This window comes from Ictidomys tridecemlineatus, chromosome 9 (assembly GCF_052094955.1).
Source record: "Ictidomys tridecemlineatus isolate mIctTri1 chromosome 9, mIctTri1.hap1, whole genome shotgun sequence".
NCBI lineage: Eukaryota > Metazoa > Chordata > Mammalia > Rodentia > Sciuridae > Ictidomys > Ictidomys tridecemlineatus.
Window position 1 is genome coordinate 4898083 of NC_135485.1, and position 18635 is coordinate 4916717.

At 56.2% G+C, this 18635-nt stretch overlaps 1 protein-coding gene across 8 annotated transcripts in view; it reads left to right on the top strand.

The window, feature by feature from the left end:
- The window catches only part of Evc2 (EvC ciliary complex subunit 2), a 97948-nt gene extending 79518 nt beyond the window's left edge, over window positions 1-18430 (top strand). For 4 of the 8 annotated variants that reach the window (XM_078021009.1, XM_078021013.1, XM_078021014.1 and 1 more), the window contains 7 exons: window positions 2619-2846; window positions 10244-10458; window positions 11779-11866; window positions 12811-12906; window positions 13707-13900; window positions 16043-16115; window positions 17820-18430. In XM_078021009.1, coding sequence (XP_077877135.1) covers window positions 2619-2846; window positions 10244-10458; window positions 11779-11866; window positions 12811-12906; window positions 13707-13900; window positions 16043-16115; window positions 17820-18326 — 1401 coding nt within the window. In that variant the 3' untranslated portion in view covers window positions 18327-18430. Of the gene's footprint in view, window positions 1-2618; window positions 2847-7520; window positions 7875-10243; window positions 10459-11778; window positions 11867-12810; window positions 12907-13706; window positions 13901-16042; window positions 16145-17819 lie in introns of those variants that run through there. The other 4 variants (XM_078021011.1, XM_078021010.1, XM_078021012.1 and 1 more) reach the window with 4 other exon arrangements.
- Window positions 18431-18635: the final 205 nt, after the last annotated feature.

Sequence of the window (18635 nt, forward strand, 5' to 3'; positions counted from 1 at the left end):
AGTCTTCTTCACCTTCTGTCTTCCCACCTTGTCTGGGCACCTTGAGCCACTGAGGGGAGGATCCGCCTGGAAAGGGACCCTCCAGCCGCAGCGGTGCTCACGGAGCATGGCTCAGCCCCCTCTTCCAGCTGGTGGACGGGGGATTCTTGATGTGGCCTCTGCTGGCCTGACTTTCCATGGCAGCCACTGGACTCTCCCTCCAGCCCCCTGTTCCCCCGGGTGTTATGGGATGGATGAGACTAAGCGGGTGGGCGCGGTTAACTCCTCCTCTCTCTGGGCGCCCCTGGCCTGAGGGGCCCCTTCTCTGCAGGTTGTGTGCTGAACCCAGGGGGCCTCCTGTTTGGAGACCTGCCTGAACCCCCTCCCCTGAGTGTTGAGGCTGACCTGACTCGTCCTCTGTCTGGCTGGCCCTTGCGTCTGGTTGCATTGGCTTCCAGACCTGCGGACCGTGACTTAACGAATCCCCGGAGTTCCCGTGGCTCTGCTGGCTGGCGGGTCACAGGGCGTACCTGGGATTCCTCCTCTGAGCTCCACGTGCTGCAGGGAAAACTGGTAGGAAGTTGGTCAAACTTCCAATTTAAAATAAGGGAATTTAGCATAATATTGTTCAGCAAATGAATTATTATTATTTCAGATGCTTGAATATTTAATGAAGCCTGTCCTTAATAACCTCATAGAAATGCAAATCTGTCCTTTCCTAGGAGTCCTTTTAGACAAGGACTTGAACCCTCTCTAGAGACATAATTTCATAGTCTGGAATGAATAAATTAAGCTTTCCAAAGAAGCAAAAAGGATTTTGGAATATCTTAAATTTTGTAGTCCATGTTGTTCTTATGGTATATACAAAGAGCTAATTGTTCCCCCACATTTTAAGTTTACATTTGCATAAACAGAACTCCAGCTAGCCCTGTGGCCAACTCATTCTGCCCTGCATCTCTGTAGGAGACTGGCCCTTGTAAGACTTGGACCACTGCTTGCTCACCCAAGAGGGAAAATCGAGACCATACGGTGTAACCTGTAAAACTGAGCTCATGCAGGTGCATGATGAAGGAGACAGCTTGTTCATTTCTTGCTCATCTTTTTATTGTGCTAAAACATTAACTTTACACAAAACACACCTATTCAATCATTTTTAAATGTACAACTCACTTGTGTTAGTCAGATTTCCATTGCTGTGACAAAATACTTGAGAAAACAACTTAAAGGAGGAAAGAGGTATTTTGGCTCCCAGTCTCAGAGGTTTCAGCCCATGGTCAGCTGGTTCCAATGCTGTGGACCTGTGGTGAGGCAGAGCGTCATGGCAGAGAGGGTGTGGTGGAGCCGCGCTGCCCACCTTGGTGGTTGGGAAGCAGAGAAAGAGGGAGAGGGAGGCTGGGAACCAGATATGGCCCCCAAGGACATTTCCTGAAGGACTCTCTTCCTGCGGTGAGGTCCTGCCTCCTGCATTTCCTCCACCTCCAACAGTCCACTCATTTAGGTGACTGCGTCAGTGGGTCCACCCATGACGAGGGCAGAGCCCTCAGGACCCCATCACCTTCCCAAAGCCCCACCTCTGATTCCTGCTGCCTTGGGGACCCAACCTGCAACACAGGAGCCTTTGGGGACACTCCAGGCTCAGCCCTCAGCAGGCACCAGGTACCCTCGCACATGAGTGTTGTCACCATCCCACTCCAGAACTTTCCGTCTTGCTTATGCATCATACAGTGTCCACTCTTCCTCCTGCCCGTCCCCGGTGCCCACAGTTCTGCTTTCTGCCTTTATGCATCTGACTTCCCAGGGACTTCAGATGGGAGATCATGCAGCACTTGTCCTTTGGGACTGGCCCATGTCACACAGCCTGGTGTCCTCGAGGTCTGTCTCTGCTGCAGCAGGGTCGGGATTCCCTTCCTGTGTAGGCCGTAGGCCGGGTGGACCGCATTTTCCTTGTCCAGGTGCCCACCCGTGGACGCTGGGTGTGCGCCTTTCTTTGGGTTATGGTGACTTTAAGGAGCCACGGTGCCTGTGCAGCTTTTTTTCCGGGTCACACTTCTGCTCCTCCTGCAGAGAGTGGGGCGCACAGGGTGCAGCCTGCCTTTTGGGGCTCGGGTGAGGTGAGAGGCACTGATGTCACACCTGTAGCCTTGACAGAAGAGAAGACGGGTGGACGCTGAGGGACTGTAGCCAAGTGGCCATGGTCGGGTCTGCTGGCAGGACACGTATAGAGCTCCAGGTGCCCCCAAGGGGAGGAGGAGCTGGGGGGACGAGCAGAGAAGAGCAGGACAGGCGCTTGCTCCCAGAAGTGAGGGTGCCCAAGGGCCAGTCGGGAGCTGGAGACCAAAGGCAGAGAGCGCGCGGGCACTTCAGTCAGGCAGGTGCCAGGCTCTGCGCAGGGAGGAGGGGCCTGGGAGCTGCGCAGGGAGAGTGAACGGGAGGGCCTGAGCTGGACGGCAACATGCCCGCTCACCCTGGAGGGTGGTAAGTACAGCATGAAGGACAGGTGTGGTCCTCAGAAGCTGGACACTTCTCAGTGGCTCCTGTGAATTCCCGTGCTTCTGTGGGACGGCTCTGGTCTCTGGGAGGTTGCTGGCTCTCCTCCCCGTCCCTCCGCTCACTGCCCTCTGGTGCTGCCGGTCCCCCAGGTGCGAGGGGAGCTGCTGCGGGAGAGGGTGCAGCGGCTGGAGGCCCAGGAGGGACGCTTCACGGAGTCGCTGGTTGCTGTGCAGTTCCAGAAGGTGGCCCGGGCCACCGAGACCCTGTCGGCCTTCACTGCCCTGCTCAGCATCCAGGGTCTGCTGCTGGAGGAGCTGAGGGAGTCGGAGACACTGAGCCAGGCGGCTTGCGGCCAGATCCTGCAGTCCCACAGCCCGGTGAGTGCAGGAGGGGTCGGGAGGGGCCGGCACCTTCTAAAGCCACCAATTCCTCCAGCTGCAGATGGGCCATGAGCGCCCGGCTGGTCTATGCCCTGGGGTGGGCCGAGGACCACGTGGGGTGCATTGTAGGTCAGCAGCCTGCAACTCTCAGCCCAGGCAGCTCCAGAGCATTGCCTCTGGGGAGAGACTGTGGGGAACTGGTGACTCTTCTGGTCAATGGCAGGGACCACATTTTAGTGACATTAGTGTTCTCTCAAACAACAGAAGTTCATGTTTGAATGAAGATGCAGTAAGGGGGAACAAAGTGCATATTTCAATTAAGGGCATCCTGAATGTCTCCGTATATTGGATTGTTTATCTTTGTAATTCTAAATTGTCATTACGCCTGCAGGCTGCACTCTTTCAGGGTGAAGAAGGGGATCCATAACATGAGAGCTATGGTAATCACTGTTTTGAGGACTAATTTGAGGTCCTTTGTGCCTGGACTTCAGAATTTTATGTGTCACTTATTACTGTGATAATTGCATGCAGGGGGAGGCCCTCCCAGGTGTGGAGTAGCTCGTGGGGGCAGGCAGGTGCTCGAGTGTCGTGAACGGACCAGCTGCCAGTTGAGCCTCGGCAGCTCTATTCTGCTTCCGAAGACTATCATTTAAGTGTGATTAGCACTGAGTGCCCTTCCGCGCCCTCTGTTGTGGGTTACATTGTTGATCATTGTGCCCTGCTGTGAAGTGGGTGTTGTCAGCACGCTCACTCCTCAGGGAAAGAGAGATGAAGACCGCCTGGCTGGTGAGTGACAGGAGCCAGAGTCTCTCCCTGACTTGGTGCACTGTCACCTTGGTGGATGGACTGTCCCAGCTGAGTTCATCAAGATGGGAGTCCCATAAATTCTTTAAAAGGTGGCAAATCACAGTTGACTCTGAAGAGTCCAAGACTGTTTTCTGGCCACATGGTGAACGCTGCGTGGTGACAGGTGTCTTAAGGACAGAGCTTCAGTAGGGTCTCTGGGTGTTCCAGCACTGAGCTTCCAGTGCTGCCCCCGTAAAGCTCAAGCACAGGAGGATGTCCTTCGGGACTGGCTGCGGGTGTCCCCGTCAGAGCTGCAGGGAGCCTTGAGAGCAGATGGGGAGCCAGCACTGCCCTGACACCACCGACACCTGGAACCCAGGCTGGGATGAGCCCCGGGCAGGAGGCTGTGGGATGTGTCCGTGGGACAGGACACCCAGACAGGCTGGGGGCCAGAGGCCCTGCCTTCCCGCCTGCTGCATGTGCGGGGGCAGCTGCCCTATGAGATTTAAGGAAAGGCCTCAGCAGAGCGGAGACGAGAAGGGACCAGACGTGTACAGCCCTTCAGCCAGGACACCCCAGGTGACGAAGGAGCCAGCAGGACTCCCTGGTCTCCAGTCCTGGTGCAGAGCAGGGTGTCTGCAGAGGACACATCGGGATTTCTAAAGCCTGAGTGCAGCCAGAGGTGAGCTCTCTGTGGGCAAGAAGTCACTGGACAGTGAGAAGCCAGGGGAGATGACCTGTGTGAGCAGGCCAGGGCCTTCAAAGACATTTGGGACCCAAAGCGTCAGCAGAATGTCGTGATTTGTGAGTTTACTGAAAAAATAAAGGTCCTACAAAAATGATGTCGAAACGTTGTTCACCTGGAGCATTAGTGGTTCTAGACTTGTGTGAACTTAATAAAAGAAAATAAGAAGAAGGAAGAGTGGAAGAATAGGGAGAAGTCAGGTTAAGGTGAGAATCTCGGCCCACACGCTTCAGTATGATTGGTGATCAGAGGGCACGCAGAGGAGCATCCGAGAAGCCGCCCTGAGTGCACCCAGGGTTCACAGCAAACAGGAAACCAAAATGTGTCCTTGGCACACACCGGAGCAGTGACAAGTAATCACCACGTGTCACTCTGGCTACCTTTCAACAAAGGGCAATCAGCCTCAAAACAGCTAAAAAAGATGAATGCTAAAGAGTCCATACTTTGCGACTTCAGAACATACCTCTGAATAATTCCTAGGTCAAAGAAATAATGGAAATTATTTTAAAAAAACAGAGCAGAAAAATAATGTACCTATGACATATCACAATGTGGAATTCAGCTAAAGCAGGTTTTGGAGGGAACTTTATACCCTAAGCTACATTAGGAAAGAAAGGCCCACAGCTGACCATGTAGGAAGCTGGGGTGGGGGAACTGGGGTAATTGGCCTGTGGAAAGCAGAGGAAGGAACACAGCATAAATAAAAATGAAAACAGAACTGCCACAAAATAAAAATAAAAACAGAACTGCCACAGGGAAGTGGAAAGTTTAATTTTGGGGGGAAAAAAACTTATAAAATATGGGCTGGGGATGTGGCTCAAGCGGTAGCGCGCTCGCCTGGCATGCGTGCGGTCCGGGTTCGATCCTCAGCACCACATACCAACAAAGATGTTGTGTCTGCCGAGAACTAAAAAATAAATATTATAAAAAATTCTCTATCTCTCACTCTCTCTTTAAAAAAAAAACTTATAAAATATACAAATGTCTGGTAAGACTTGCCATGACAAAAAGAGGTGAGGGACAAGTAAATAATGCCAGAGTTTAGAAAGAAGCTGTAGATGCAGCAGTTTTTAAAAATAGGAGAATACCGTGCACAGCTTTATGTTGAAGAATCTGAAAACTGAACTGAAAGGAGAAAATTTCTAGAAAAGTCTGAAAGGTTGACTCAAGATGGAAAAAACATGTACATTCCTAATGCCATGAAAGAAAGTGGTGCATAGGTTCAGCATCCTCCCTGTTCACAGAAAACACCCAACCGAGACAGTTCTGTAGGCGGACTCCACCAAACCTTAAGGTCTTCCGCTGGCCTCAGGTGCACATTATTCCTGAGATCAGGAAGATGGAATTCCTCAGCTCATTTTATGCTGCTCAGCGAACCTTGATACTGAAACCAGACACGAGCAGTCTCAGAAGGAACAATGGCAGTTGTGACTGTAGTCACCAGATGTGAACATGACCCGTCCATCTATGAGAAGAAGTCAATCAATACATTGTGGCCAGGCTGAGTTTCCCCCAGGAGTATACGGTTGGTCTCTCAGGAGAAACTAGAACACCATTTTGAAAATCCACCTAACGGCTAACAGGGGAAACAACCCAGACGCTCATTTCCACATATACACCCACTCGAGGTGGACTCCTGGTAACGGGAGGAGGCCTGGCCCAGCACTTACCCAAACACACAGCACGGGATGCACTCGGAGTGGTTGGCACGGAGGGAGCCCTGTCCTGGATTCCAGATGGAGGGAATGAAGCCTTCCCAGGGAAGGACAGTTCAAGGTCAGGGAGTCGGGGGCAGAGCGAGACACTAGGACCCCTGGCTCTCAGTTCAGTTACCTGCTGCCTCTACCTGCACGGGAAACACCTCAGTGCGGCCTGGAAGCCCCTCATGGTGCCGAGATCACCTGTGTCCACTGGTAACTGAGACCACAACACCCTGTCCATCTTGAGACTTTGAGTAGGACAGAGCTTTCTACTGCTGGTCTGTTGGGAAGAGGCCGTGGGTCCTGAGTGGAGATGACGTGGTATCCTCAAGGCCAAGGTGATGGGTGACCGCTGTTTCATTCAGTCTGCAGTTGGCAGGAGATGGCCATTGTGCTCCAGATGTTGGACTTCCATTCTGCCTTTGATCATCTGCATCGACCGCTCTCCTGTTGGAAATGGGCTTTTAAGCTCTTAAACACTCAGGAGGATTAAAAAAGTATGCAATGAAGTGCCGTGGGAGAAAGGACTCCTGCGAGGGTGACGGTGAGTGCACTCATTGAGGAAGGGTTCAGACTCCTTTTGTGATATTGGAACATATGCAAAGTGTAATTGGATCGGGACAAAATGGTGATGATGGGCAGATTTAAACAGGAGGGACTTCCGGGGAGCAGATCTGTGACCCCAGACTAACTGTACGCACTGTATCTGCATTCGGTTTGAACTGAGCACGCACCTCCAGGCCCATGGGCACCTCCCTTCCCTCCTCCCTCCTCCTCCCTCCGCCTGGTTCTCCTGTGCCAGGACTCGCCCTCTGCTGATTCTGCCTGAGTTCTTGCACTTGGTCTTCTGTGGTCTGGCTTCATGGCTCCCAGCCATCTGGGCTTCAAAGGCAGAGAGCGTCACTATTGGCTGCACCTGCCAAGCTCTGCATGAGGCCCAGGCACTGACTGTGCTTTTGCCCCTTCCTTCCCTCCACTGGTGGCATTTCTAGTCCCATTCTTCTGGGGAAGAGGCTGAGCTTAGGGAGGGATGGTCATTTCACCAAGGCCCACAGCAGCAAAGCAGCCTCCTGTCCTAAGATCATGCCTCTGGCCCCCTCTCTATTCTAGTCTCCTCTCCACACTGTGGCCAAAGGGATGTTTATGAAAAATAAAATGATCATGCACAGCCCACCCGCCAGGTCCACATTTAAACTTTTACCTCCTAGCTGGGAGCAGTGGCCCCTGCCTATGATCCCATGGCTTGGGAGGCTGAGGCAGGAGGATGGCAAGTTCAAAGCCAGTTCAGCAACTTATCGAGGCCCTAAGCAGCTCAACCGAGACCCTGTCTCTAAATGAAACACCCAAAGAGGCTTGGGATGTGGCTCAGTGGTTAAGTGCCCCTGAGTTCAATCCCTGGTACAAAAACAAAACACTGACCTTCTACCATTCCTCCCTCAGACCCCGGGCTTAGGGCCCTAGACCTTTCTGCTGCTCTGAGCCCTGAGATACATTCAAGCATCTGTTCCTTAGAGGGACCTCTACCTAGAAGACTTCTGCCTCACCTCCTTGCAAACTCCTGTCTACATTCTAAGACAAGCCCAGGGATCTCCTCCATCAAGCCACCCAGGATGCCCTCCGGTGGCACCATCTGTCCCCGCTCTGTGCTCCCAGAGCCTCATTCGAATCTGTGATCACCGAGGATGGTGTTCTGTCTCTGTCTCTGCATACGGGCTGCCCCCTCCCCACACTGAGTCTTCAGGATCCAGAGACATGCCCCACTCACTCTGAATCCCAACAAATACCCAGCAAAAAGGAACTCTATCCTCTGTCCAGCCATCCATCTGTCGGTCTGTCTGTCTATCCATTCTCTACCTAATCTGTTTCTACCATCTTTCTATCCTCCATCTATCGTCCATCCATCTTTCTGTCCCTGTCTACCTATCATCCCTCCTTCCACCACTCATCGGTGTCACCAGCTGTCACTCTGTTCATGCACCAGGCAGGTACCTGGTGGTGCTCTCTGAGGCCGCTGAACTGAGAGATGGGACCAGAGACCAGAGGAACCTCAGTTCTCTCCAGCTGTGTTTTTGCCCAACACTGTGACTTCAGGAGTTTCACTTACACTCTGTGTGCCTCAGTCACCTTGTCTATAAAAAGGGATAATGGTAAATCCAATTTTGTGTCATTTTATGAAGATTAAATAAATTGTATAAATGCTCTGACCCAGTGTAGACATTCAGGAAATGTTAACTGCCATTATTATTATTATTATTATTATTATTAACTTTTTCCATGAGCTGGGCCCTGTTCTCACTGCTGGGGAGAAAGACAGGTCACCACAGCCCAGGATTCATGGTCCTTGTATTTAAAGCAGAGCAAGCTCTAAAGAAGGTAGGCCCAGGCGGAGCTTGGAACCCAGCAGGCAGGTGCGGAGGGGGAGCAGGCTTGGGCACAGGCCTGAAGCCCTGGAGAAGGTCCCATGAGAGAAGGCTGAGCTGCAGGCCATGTCCACCTGCCTTCCATTCCTGACCCGGATTTTCAAGCTCCTTAGAAAAGATGGCCTCTGTGCTCCACCACTTCTCGGGTGACCCCGACAGGCTCGGGTTGGAGTCTCCCATCCCACACTGTTCCCAGCAGAGGTCTGGCCTCTGACAGGCTGCTGGCCATGCTCTCAGCTCAACAGGACACTGTGGGAAACCACGTAGGGCTACGTCTTCCCCCTCAGGGTGCTGCGTGGTCAGTGGTCAGGATGGCGGACCCCAGTGGGTGGGGTGCCGCTCTGCAGCTCTCAGAGGTTCCCAGGCCCTGGATCGAGCTGGAGTGCGTGGCCAGGCGGTCAGTCTCTCCACGCTGTGTCCTCAGGGCTCCTCTCGGCCATTTGTCCCACTGTCTTGGTTCTCGGGTTGTATTTCTGAGCCTTGGGGACTGTGAGACTCTGGAGAATTTGATACAAACTTTGTTCCCTCCGCAGAAATCAGAGTACTTTGTACATATTTAGGAGGATCAGGGGCCACTGTCCTCCACCTCAGCTTCCCCCGCATGCACCTTGAAGGCCTGGGGGCCTCCGACCTACCCCGTGGCCTCCTTGGCAGACTCCTCTGCTGAGATTTTCTGCTGACTTGGGAAGGCAGGTGCCCTGTGACGGTGTCAGGCAGCGTGGCCCAGTGAGAGCCCAAGCCTGGAGTCCGCTGGCCTGGGCTCGGATCCCGACTCTGCCTCTCAGTGAGTGCGTCACCTGGAACATCACCGCCACTCTGCCCCGATTTCCTCATCCATAAACTCAGAGAAGGGGGCGTGTGGTCTAGGGTCGCTGAAGGACAGAGATCTTCCCACAGATGCCCCCCGACCTCCAGGGTTAGTTCACGATAAACTGAGAATAAGACTCAAGTTCACTTGCAGCCCTGGCCTGCCCGGCAGCTCAGCACACACTGGAGCGCTGCTGTCCATCCTGGCACCTGGGGCTGGCTGGGGACCGTGCCGCCACCACGGTCCACTACGGCAAGAAAACATTGTACTGCGTGTCACCCGCCTGGGACACCATCCAAATTCCAGAGTTAGCGTCCGTCTTCCCTGCGTGTGTTCTGCCTGCACACCATGGCGAAGGCGGAAGTCGAAACGGAGCCTCCTAAGTTGGTGCCATTGGGGACCAGCAGCCCTTTGGTGTGCCGCTGTGCCATAGGCACTGTTGATAGGGACCGTGGTGCTGCGTCCCGTGGCTTCTTCAGTGGCAGATGCTGGCAGGAACTCTGCAGTGATCCAGGGACAGGTGGCAGCTGCCCGGCACGGTGCAGATGGGCAGCAGGAGGCTCCCCCTGCCCTCAGGGAGCCCACGCTGTAGCCAAAGGGTGCATGACAGTGATGCAGGTGGCTACAAAAAAGGGCATGTGGAGGGTGTCAGTGGGATGTGAGGAGGGACATCCCTGTCCCCCAGGGACTAGGGAGCCTGCCACCCAGGAGGTATGGTCGGTCGGCAGTCGGGAAGTCCCTGTAGAGGAAGGAGCACCACGTGCTGTTGGGTGGAGCTGTGACGGTGGTAGGCACATCCTACAGCTGGTCTCGCTACCAGGGGAACCAGGCAAGATGGGCCCAGCAGGCTTCCAGCGCGTGCCGGGAGGTCAGACTTTGTCCTTGCTCCATTTACATTTGTAGTGGGACTCACCACCTGTCCCCTCTGTGTGCAGGAGCTCCAGGAGCTGGAGAGGAGGCTGGAGGACCAACTGGCCCAGCAGGAGGCAGCCCAGCAGCAGCAGGCCCTGGCCAGCTGGCAGCACTGGGTGGCTGGGGGGCCTGGGCTCCTGAGCGAGCCTGGGGAGGAGGACTCTGAAAGGCCCGTCTCCGCCGTCCTGCAGCAGGCCCTGGGCAAGGGCCAGAAGTTACTGGATCTCCACCAGCAGAGGTACAGCCCATGGCCCATAGTCCCGGGGGTGATGTCCCCTGCAGGCCTAGGGAACCTGCCTCTCACCCTCCCGCCTATGGTGCCAGCCAGCACGTGGCACGAGCCACCCAGCTGGGCAGGAATCGGCTTCCTTGTTCCCTGATGTCCTTCTAAGATACTTTATTTTCATATCACTGAGGTTTACTAATATTTTAGACTTTTTAAATGATCACAGACTTACAAGAAGTTGGAAAAATAATAGAGAGAGGTCTTGTTCCTCTTCACCGGCTTCTCCATCATCTTAGTGCAGGACCGAGCCATGGGCCGACGTCAGCAGAACTCAGGCCTCATTCAGATCTCACTGTAAACATGGCGCTTTATCAAGACTGCAAAGCCGAGCTCCCGTCGTCTTTCTCTGTTCTTTGAATTATTTTTCAACTAACACTGGACAGTTAGCTTGGCCTGTGGTATCGGGGACTCTTAGAAAAACATGGTTCATAGTTCTGGCGCTTCCGCTGTGAACGTGGCGTTGGTGTGGAGGGAACGTGAGGCCATCTGGGCTGGGCAGTGTGATGGGCCCTGAAAACAGACTCGAGTTAGTCGGAAGGAGACAGACTGGAGTTCAATGGGCATGATTTCCGGGTGGTGAGATGCTGTGTAAACAGAGCACGGCTCGGGCTCTGAGGTGACCGTGAAGGGCTGAGCGGGTGCCGAGGAGCTTCGTGGAAGCGTGGGTAGGTGGGCTGGGCGTTGGGGGGTGCAGTGCTCACGTGCTCCCTGGAGGCGTTGAGCTGCACCTGAGGACACACTGGGTGTGGCCACTAGAAGGACTGTGGGCAGGCCATGTGGCCAGCAGAGCTGCTCCCGTGGAGGACAGGAGGCTCCTGCGAAGGGAAGCCAGCTGGTCCTGCGGTCAGGGCCAGGCCCTCCCTGGACAGTGGCTCTGGGTCTGTTCAGCACAGGGCACATGGACTAGGTCTTGGTCTTCTTGGTGCAGGCCTTGAGGACCGCTGCCAGCCTTCAGAGAGAGTCACAGAGCTCTGTCAAAGTCAGACCTTTCCTTCAGGGGCCCACAGAACCTCCCTCGAGCCACCCTCTCCTGGCCACCGTCCTTGGAAGTGGCCTAGGCAACAAGAGGCACAGGCCTCCCACCATCTCTTCATGTATCTGTGTACGTGTGCGTGTGTGTGTGCGTGTGTGTGTGTGCGCATACATATGTCCATATACTTCTTTTTCCCGCGGCGGTGTGGCTTTGATCCCTCTTCCTTACTTGGAGCCTGGATGGCCTCATGGTGTCCCTTCTTTTCACAATGGCCTCACTGGGCCCTGTTTTCCCTCTAGTTGGAGACAAGAGCAGCAGGACAGCGCTGTGCTGGAGGATCTGCTGGAGAACATGGAGACGGACACCTTCATGACCCTGTGTGGCCAGGTGAGGAGACACCACCCCAGACTGCCTCTGTCCCTGCCTCTGTCCCCTGCACACACCTCTTCCTCTTCCTCAGAGCTGCCTGTCCTCAGCCATTGAGTGGGCTGAGGAAGCTGGCCCAGGAAATTCAGAGCAGGTCATGAGTGGTCCCAGCACAGGTGGCAGGCAGGGGACACTCGGGCAGGTTCCATGTCCCCACATTCAGCCAACTGTGGATCCAAAATAAGTTGCATTGCTGTGGACAGGTGCTGTGCAGCTGGTCGGGCAGGGCCGTGTCTCTACCAAACACTGAGGGCCTCTCCTACCCACCATTCCCCAGCCAATGCTGTGTCCGGTGGGTCACCATGGTGTCCCGTGTCTTGGGTGATGATGGGAAGGTATGAGAGGCCGTGTGCAGAGTATCTGCAAATGTGATGCTTTTTTATTTCATTTTATTTTTAAATATTCATTTTTAAGTTGTAGGTGGACACATATCTTTATTTATTTTTATGTGGTACTGAGGATGGAACCCAGTGCCTCACGCATGGTGGGTGAGTGCTCTACCTCTGAGCCACGCCCCATCCCTGATGCTGTTTTATATAAAAGGACACATCTGGATCCCCTGACCACCCCCCAGGAAAGCCGGGCTGAGCCCGAGGGGTACAAACTCCAAATGGACTTCCCCGGGTCCTTCTGCCTCTGCAGGCCTCCCCTGCTTCCTAGTGCACATGAATGACCGCCTCCTAGAGGGACATGTGGCTGGCAGCCCTGGGCTCCTGGCCCTTCGATGCCCTCCCCACCCAGCCTTGCTGTGTGGCAGTCTTAGGCCTCGCTGAAGTCCCAGGGGATGTGCCTGCCCTGACCAGAAGTGCTGTGCCTGTGTGATACAGGACAGTGGGACAAGCTCTAGCTCCATTTGTCCTCACCGAACCCTGTGCCACAGTGTCGTCATAATCCCCATTTTACAGATGAGGAGGCAGAGGCAGAGAGAGACAAAAACCGGCCCAACGCCTCTCTGTTCTGCTCAGTGCTGCTGGGCGCCAGGGAGCTTTCTGGAACACCAGGTCTGTGCTGGTTTCTCCACAAAGATTCTGTTCTGAAATCCTGCGGATGCACAGGAGGTCGCGGAGCCAGCGTGGGGCGTTCCAGCGTCCACCGGGCTTCGTGTCTCCCGCTGCTGTTGCCCAGAGCACGTCACAGTCAGGAGCTGACATCGGTGTCAGCACGTGCACCGTTCTGTGTCACCTGAGCACAGAGGGCCCACCCGTCGGGATGCAGGACTGTCCTCCCGGCAGAGCCCTCCCAGTGCTGCCCCCTGCTGCCCACCCTGGCCCCAGCTCTGAGTTTTGTCCAGGCCGCAGACCTGTGTGCCTGGAGTCAAGCAGCCTTAGACTCGAGGCCCTTCCAGCTCTTTTATTTATTGCAGAACAGTGTTCTATGGTAAGGACGCAGCACAGTGTCTCTGGGACACTCTCTGTCCCCTGGTTTAGGGACACTTTAGTTGTTTCTGGAGCCTGAATGGTCCTCAGGGCCGTGTGGCCTCACAGAAGTGGAACAGGAGGAGAAAGGTGAGCAGTGTCCCTGCTGTAGGCCAGGGCCTTTGCTGTGTGATTCGGGCGCTGCCGACAGAGCCGAGAACAGTCACAGGGAGGGACGCAGCCTCAGGAATGCCATGGTGCCACAGGTGCTCACCAAATGGATTCTTTTGACAGCTCTGTGAATTTAGAAGCTGTTTTCCAGACTAACTACTAAAATATTTATTCCCCTTAGACAAAAAGCCCTAAGAATGCAATAAATTTAAAATTGACGCATGTCAAGTCTAGAGGTGGCGCGGGCTGAGCTCCCCTTCCCCTGCCTGCCCTAGGAGCTGAGGCTGGCGTCGTACCTCTGCAAGATGGCGATGGTGCCCGGGGCCACGCTGTGCCGCCTCCTGAGTGTGCTGCTGCCCGCGGGCTCCCAGCCCCAGCTGCTAGCCCTGCTGGATTCGGTCAGTGAGAAGCACTCGGACCGCGCGGCAGACCACGAGGGCAGGGAGCAGGCCGACCCTGGCAGGAGGAGGTGAGTGCCCTGTGGTGACCGCCTCTGGAAACCAGAGAGAGGGTGACCCGTAATGGGCCTGGGGCAGGGGATCAGACCTACCACCTGGAAAAAATGTCCGTCAGGCTCACTGTCCGTCGGTCACATTTCTCCCTCCACAGGCTTTCTGAGTGCACGTGCGTGTGTTGAGTGTGGTTGAGGTGTGTGCTGACCATGAGGTCGTGACTCTCGTCCCCATAAACCCATCCTTGGTGGAAAATGTGTGGGTGGGAAGCGTGTTTGACACCCCTCGGGCAGAACACCCCACTGCAGCACGGCCCGGGACAGTGGGGAGGCCCTCGTGGCCTTGCGGTGCCTGGGAGCTGCTGCTGCCCAGCATACAAGAGAGGCCTGGGCCACAGAGGGGCCGCCTGGGGAAAGACCCCGACTCGAAGCTCCAAGGGCTGTTTCCACTGAACCCGTTGCTCCGGCCCCGCCCCAGGCGAGACTGTGGCGTGGAGCTGCCCTGCTGGCCCACACCTGTGTGTGGGTGTCGGGCGCCTGCGGTGCTGACGCTGTGCCCACAGGCCTGAGCTGGGGGCAGCTCTCCATGCTCCTGGGCGATTCTTGTCCCAGTAGCTGAGCTGCGTTTCCTGACAGGCGTAGCCTAGGTCGGTGGCTGTCCCCGTCTTCACTGGGGCCACTTTTCCTCAGCTGTTACAACCCTGCAGATATTTTCTTTTAGGTTCTGAGTCGAGGGTGAATTGGGTCCACAGAGGGAAGGCAGGAAGCGGGGCTGGGGTGGGTCTGGGGGCAGCCCGCAGTGTCACTTGGGAAGGGAAACGTGGACTAGGTTGGCAAGGATAGGGCCCCAGCTGCCAGAGCCCGCCTCATCCAGGACCTGTAGGAGGCTGTGGCTGGACGGCGGGGGCCTGGGGGTCCTGGAATGGCGATGGTGGGCACACACGTGGACACTGCTTTCCTGACATGGGGCTGTCTGGTCAGAGCTGAGGAGGGGTCTGACTCCGGAGGTTGCCAGCACTGCTGAGGACACATGGGCAGAGCTGGGGGAGGGGGAGGGAGGGTGTGAGGCCAGCCGTGAGGAAGAGCGGTCCTCGTGTCCTGCGGTCCAGCAAGTCCAGAGGGCCTGCGGGCCTGGGACAGCAGGAGGACTCGGGTGGCAAGTGCCTGCACTTTGTCTACCCTCCTAGCCGAGGGGAGTAGAGGATTCTCCCGACCCAGGCCACCCAGAGTCCCTGAGGGCGGGCAGGCCCTCTTCCTGGTCCCCCGCCCGGGGCCTGGCAGCCCCTCCCCGAGGCCTTGGCTTTCAAGCCGTGGAAGCTGACTGGCTGCACAGGAGCCGGTGGCTGAGGGACCTGTGGGTGTGGGGAGAGCTGTGTCCAGCCCCGGAGGGACAGGCCCAGGAAGCACCGCGGGCAGCTGCTGTGGGGTGCTGTCGTCAGAGACACGTCTCCTGGCAAGGAGAGCCCCTGGCCCACTGTGGGGAGGGACGAGCTGCGCCCACCTCCAGGTGGGCGGGTGGGAGCACGGCGCAGAGGAAAGTGCCCCTGGGCTGGACTCTCTGGCCCATGCTGTCCTCTGCCGACTGGGGCCCAGGCCCACGAGCTCTCTTCTCAGTCTCCCTGACAGTGTGACAAGGTCCCTCGCCTTTGGTCTGGAGTCACACACGTCCATGGTCTGAGGACACCCTGCCCGCCACCCTCCCGGCTTCCACGTGCTTCTCTGTGTTGCACGCGCATGTTCAGGACACGCTGACCCGGCTCCGGGTGCGTCCACTGTCTCAGGCAGAAGGACCAAGAGACGGAACCCCGCCCACACCCGCCATGCCTCCCCGGCCAAGGCGGGCCCCACAAGCCACACAGCCCTTCATGAACGCCTCCCTTGCCCCCTGAGCTCAGATGTCCCCAGCTCTGTGTTGCCTTCTTCCACTGATGTCCCCTGTTGCTGTGATCCCCCGGACTGGGAGCCCTTCGAGGGCAGAGATTCCTCCTTGACCAGGCCAAGAGCCTGCTTGATGGGTGTGTCCTGAGCAAGGGAAAGGAGGCGTGGAGACCAGGGGTCCTGTGTCGGCGGAGGTCACACGGGGGGACGGAGGCCAGCAGAGGTCACCAGGGGTGGAGTTGAAGGCTGTCCTTTTTAACCCGAGCCTCTCTCTGCTGTTAGGAAACACCAGGCCTGGTGGCAAGCCCTGGAGAGGGAGCTGCGAGGCGATCTGACGGCCAGGGGCCTGGAGAAGGTGCGCTGGGCCCGACAGAGGAAGGCGAGGTAGGCGCTGGCGCAGGTGCAGGAGGGCCGTCCATGCTGCCCGAGAGCGTGGGGAGGTGCCCGGTGACGGGGCAGGGTCCTCCCTGAAGGCCACACATCTTTATTCCCTGGGCTTAGTTTAGAAGCTGAAGATAAGCTGCAGCTATCAGGAGGAGAATGTTATAACATTATTATTAGCATTTTAATTTCTGTATCTATTTTAGCTAATAGCTATTTTAAGGGCTATAATTAGAAAAGGAATGATTCCTTGTAGCTGTTCAGACATTATTATTCCCAAAGCCCTTTCGCTTCTCATTGCATTGAACCTTCCGGAAAATGAAGATGATAGACCTGAAGTCCAGGGACCCCAAGACCCAGTACCTGGTGGCTCTGGGACGTGGACCCTAACAGTCCCTGTGTTTGCCTAACACTCCAGGCCTGTGCGTGCTCTGTGTGCCCAAGGCCTGCATCTCTGGCCTGTGGTTTTTGCACACCTGGAGATCAGAGGGACGGAGGGGCACAGTGGGTTAGATGTGACCACCTGTTGACCAAGTGTCTCCTGGATTCCAGCTAGGAGGGATTTAGGGAAGTCACATCAGGTGAGCTCATCAGGGCTTAAAAAGTGGCAGGCGCCCTGTCCTCGGGGAGCAGTGACTGTCCAGGGGGAGGGTCTGCTGAGCCCCCTGCCTCCATCGTTCCAGAGCTCAGGTGGAGGTGCTGAGCCCGTCACTGATCGTCCATGGTGACAGCTTGGGGCTGTCTGTGATGGGGGTACCAGAAAGTCGTCCCAAAGAAATCAGGTCGGGAGGTTGGTCAGGAGAAGCCACTAAGTCCACATTGAAGCTGTGTGACCAGCGTGTTCCCCTGGGAGCGCTCCTGGGCTGCACTGACCCGGGTGCCGCAGGTGACATGAGGGTGATGGTCACAGCGCCTGGCGCACTGTGGTAGCCTTGGCCCTGCCCAGAGGCACCAGGATCTACGGTGAGAAGGGACGTAGGATATGAGCCAGAGCCACCTGGGAGTCCTCGTTCAGGCCCATACAAGCTGCAAGGCCGGGGACAGATGGTCCAGCACCCCACTGGCCAGTGATGTCCCCTGCAGATCCAGGCTGCAGCCTTGTCCTGCACTGCTTGGGCAGAGAGCGCCAGTGGTTCTCAGGCCCTACGGGCTCTCAGCAGTAGCCACAGCACTCTCAAGAGCAGCTGGGGACTCGGGGGTGGCTCAGGGGCAGATTGCAGCAGTCCTGTCCCAGGACCCTCCCTAAGGTGCTACCCTCTGCTGACGTCTGCCCGGCCTGGAACTTTTGCTTAGTACCCAGTTTCCTCAGCTGGTTTACAGTGAGGCCCAGGGTCTCCTTGTAAATGTCTGAGAGTCGGCCAGGGGGGGTTGGGTGGGGTGGTGGGGGGTGAGCCTTCCCGGGGCCCTGCCGATCTCCAGGGTGTGAACTCCCCGCCAGGCTGAGCCCCAGCTGACAATGTCATGAGAACGAGCCCACAAGACTCCTGAGATCTTGAGTCACAGGCCAGTATGGCTGGAGTGCTGCCACAGGCCTCCACTGACTTCAGGGGCACTCTGGTGCCCACAGGTGGGAAGGGTCTTTCAATGGCACGTGGCTGGGAATCTCCTGGAGAACTCAGAGCTCAGGCAGGTCAGAGTGAGTCCCACCTGTCAGCTCAACCTCCTGTTCTCTCCTTAGCATATTAAAGAAGACGCATGTCCCCATCAGGGAGAGGATGGCGTTCTGCGGAGAAGGCTGGCCGCACCTGTCCCTGGAGCCCGTTGGCGAACCGGCCCCTGTCCCCATCCTAGGTGCGGAAGCCCTCGACGTGTTAAACACAGGCGAGAAGCTCTTCATATTCAGAAACCCCAAGGACCCGGAGATCTCTCTGCACATCCCTCCCAGGAGGAAGAAGAACTTCCTGAACGCCAAGAAGGCCAGCAGGGCCCTGGGCTTGGACTAGGGGAGGCCCGTGCGTGCTGCTGTCTAACGCTCAGCCTGCAGAGTACCCGTTCCCACGCAGAAGACACGGGTCCCCTGCTCACGCTGGCCTCGGTGACGATTCAGCGCGGTCTCATGGGTTCCCATTTGGCCTGCTCTCTTCCGCACCATGAGGATGTGGACACTCCTTTCTTTTGGTCCCGAGTCACCAGGGACCTGGAGGACACTCTGCCCCAGCTCGCACCCCTGTGCCTGGCTGTGTGACGTGGTCCGTGTTGAGGACGGGCCTCGCTGTTCTCACATTTTGTGTTTGCTACATATTCTGGTTTTATAAAGGGAACTTTTGAAAATAAATACATTTACACAGAGCTCTCCACTTGCCTTACGTGGGGCCCTTGTTCCTGATTCTGTTCCTGATTCCCCATCGTGGTGTCCAGCAGAGGGCTTTGCCCTGTCCCTTGGGCTGCCAGAATGCACCGCCTGTTCACGTCTCAGTGGTCTTTCCAGTTGTGCAAGGTGAAGAGATCCAGAAACCAGAGGGAAGTGATTTCTAGATCTTGAGGCAGAATCAGC